This window comes from Bidens hawaiensis, unplaced genomic scaffold, assembly GCF_021521415.1.
Source record: "Bidens hawaiensis isolate Kalapana, Puna unplaced genomic scaffold, B.hawaiensis_p1.1 tig00041721_1, whole genome shotgun sequence".
NCBI lineage: Eukaryota > Viridiplantae > Streptophyta > Magnoliopsida > Asterales > Asteraceae > Bidens > Bidens hawaiensis.
The window spans coordinates 137,457-139,930 of NW_027497388.1; the positions used below are offsets into that span (position 1 = coordinate 137,457).

General features: G+C 42.0%; 1 protein-coding gene across 1 annotated transcript; it reads right to left on the reverse strand.

Moving 5' to 3' along the window:
* Positions 1-1,356: 1,356 nt before the first annotated feature.
* LOC143593135 (uncharacterized) lies at positions 1,357-2,058 on the reverse strand. The gene is made up of 2 exons (XM_077072854.1): positions 1,819-2,058; positions 1,357-1,740 (listed from the first exon to the last, which is right to left on the reverse strand). The coding sequence occupies exons 1-2, from the start codon at positions 2,056-2,058 to the stop codon at positions 1,357-1,359; spliced, it is 624 nt and encodes a 207-aa protein (XP_076928969.1).
* Between the last annotated feature and the right edge of the window lie 416 nt (positions 2,059-2,474).

Consider the following 2,474-nt stretch of genomic DNA (forward strand, 5'->3'; position numbering starts at 1 on the left):
TTTAGTGTGGTCAAGGCCGTTGCCAAGCTAGCTGAGAGACCCGATGGGTTTGTCCAACTTAAAGTTGGTTTTACAGGGCTTGGCGGTCCATCTTTGAGTGGTCATGGTGGAGGTAGTGTTGCTGATAGTGACGACGGTGATGGTGATGGAGCGCATGAAGAAGAGGAGGAAGCTGTTGACTACGACTGAGTTCATAGTTTACTTTGTGTTGTTTTGGTTAGGGTGTAGACTCTGATGTTCTGCTTTGCCCTTTTGATGTTTGATGTATGTTTCAGTTTTATGTAAGACTTTTGGTTGCGGGCTTAGATGTTCCGTGTGTCACTTTTCTTCTCATTGTCTTTTGTATGCAAACCTTATGCTCCCCTTGTGATGATGATAAAGTAATCCTTTTAGTTTATTTTATCTAATCTTTTCATGTTTGCTATTCTGTTACGCATTTGTTATCAAACGACATAAGAATATGCTTGAAAAGATAAATAATAAGAAAGGATTTCATTAATCTTAAAACAAAAGTGGCCCTTGGCCCGTTTAATACATGATCTCTAGATTTCAGAGATAACACTTCCGCAGTTGTGTTGCGTTTCATTTCTTGGGATTTGTGACCCATTTATATTTTTTAGAGAATATGCTCATTTGCCCAATAACTGGGAAATCACGTAAGGGCCTTCCCATTTTGGTATCAATTTCCTTGGTGGTTCCGCGTTTGATGCTTCTCTGTTGCAGAACACATATTCACCGATTTCAAACATGCTTGTTTTTACTATGCTATTGTAGTACTTTTCGAGTTGGCGTTTGTATTTCTCTTCCTTAATTGCTGCCAACTCTCTTCTTTTTTCAGTCAGGTCTAAATTCAAGCGCAGTTTAGACTCATTATCTTTCTCGGCCAGGAGTACTCTTTCCGGGGGGGGGGGGGGGGGGGAGCCCTGTTTATGCCGGTATCATTGCTTTTGTACCATGTGAGGTTGAATGCCGTTTCACCATGGCTTCATCTCTTCAGCGTTCTGTACGCCCAAAGGACATGTGGCAATTCATCAACCCAGCCTGCCCTTTTCTGCCCCAGTCTTGCTTTTACCCTTTCCTTAATGGTGCGGTTGGCTCTTTTCACTTGGTCATTGCCTGGTGGATGTGTCACTGATGTGAATATTTGCTTTAGTTGAAGGTCCGCGAGCCATTCTTGGAGGGTCTTGTCTGCGAATTGGGTGCCATTATCGTTGATTATCGTTTGTGGTAGTCTGAAACGGTATCTATTAATTCCCAAATGAATATCTTGACAACAGTGGTGCTGATAGAAGCTAGTGGTTTCGCTTCAATCAACTTTGTAAAGTAATCGATTGCAACTATCAAGAATTTTACCCTTTAGGGTGCTTCAGGGAATGGGCCCATTATGTCGATGGCCCTTTTTTGGAATGGCCACGCAGCGGAGACTGGGATCAAGTCATTCTTGGGTATGAGGGTGTTTGATGCATGTCGCTGGCATGAATCGCACTTCATTAGTTCCTTTACGACGTTGGTATGCATGCCTGGCGAGTAATAGCCTGCGTTGGTGATCTTTGCCACAGCCATTCTGGGTACCGCGTGCAATCCGCATATCCCCTCATGTATTTCTCTTATAAAGTAGTTAGCGTCATCAGCATCTACGCAACGAAGAAGAGGTCCAAGGAATGATCTCCTATATAGGATTCCTTTTTTCATTTGGTATTGTAGCGCCTTGTGCCGTATCTTCTGAGCTTCTACTTTTTCCTGTGGTAAGAGGCCTTCTGCGAGGTATGCTTTAATGGGAGTTATCCATGACTCTTCGGCGCTCTGTGTGACTCATACTTGTCTCGGCGAGACTGATGGTTCCGCCGGTTTCTCTACTCTGATCTCTTTTGCCAGGTGTTCAAAGCTGGTTGCTGCTAGTTTTCTAAGCGTGTCGGCTGATTTGTTCTCACTTCGCTTAATGCGTTTTACTTTACACGACTTGAACTTTTGGATCAGCTGTCTGGCTTGTTCCAAGTAAGACTCCATGACCTCGTCTTTGGCTTCGTATGACCCGTTAACTTTGCTGGATATAAGCATTGAGTCAACGTGTGCTTTGAAGTGCTGTGCTCCAAATTTGCTAGCTATTCGCAACCCAGCCAAGAATGCTTCATAGTCAGGAATGCTTCATAGTCCGTCTCGTTGTTTGTACTCTTAAAGTCTAGTGATGTGTTGCAAAACATACTTGTTTTCCGCACCATTTATCATTGTTTTAGTCACTTTTATATATAATATTTAATGTTTCTTAACTTGGTTTAGTATGATATTACATAATTATATATTTTATAGGTTGCGGGTTTAAAGAGAAAAGAACCAAGCTTTTCAAGACACTTAGAGGCCTTTATGCACAATTTTTGAAGAACCAAGTTAAAGCCCGACCCGAGCCCATTTATGTGAAGTTTTGCATATGTTATAATATATTATAACTATAAAAGAAAAAACCCTAAGCACCTCTA

Excerpts from the sequence above, each read along its gene's own strand:
- LOC143593135 (XM_077072854.1), bottom strand. The coding sequence starts at position 2,058 with ATGCTTATATCCAGCAAAGTTAACGGGTCATACGAAGCCAAAGACGAG. Across the intron at positions 1,741-1,818 it reads CATCAGTCTCGCCGAGACAA|GAAAAAGTAGAAGCTCAGAA; the intron begins GTATGAGTCACA and ends CTCTTACCACAG.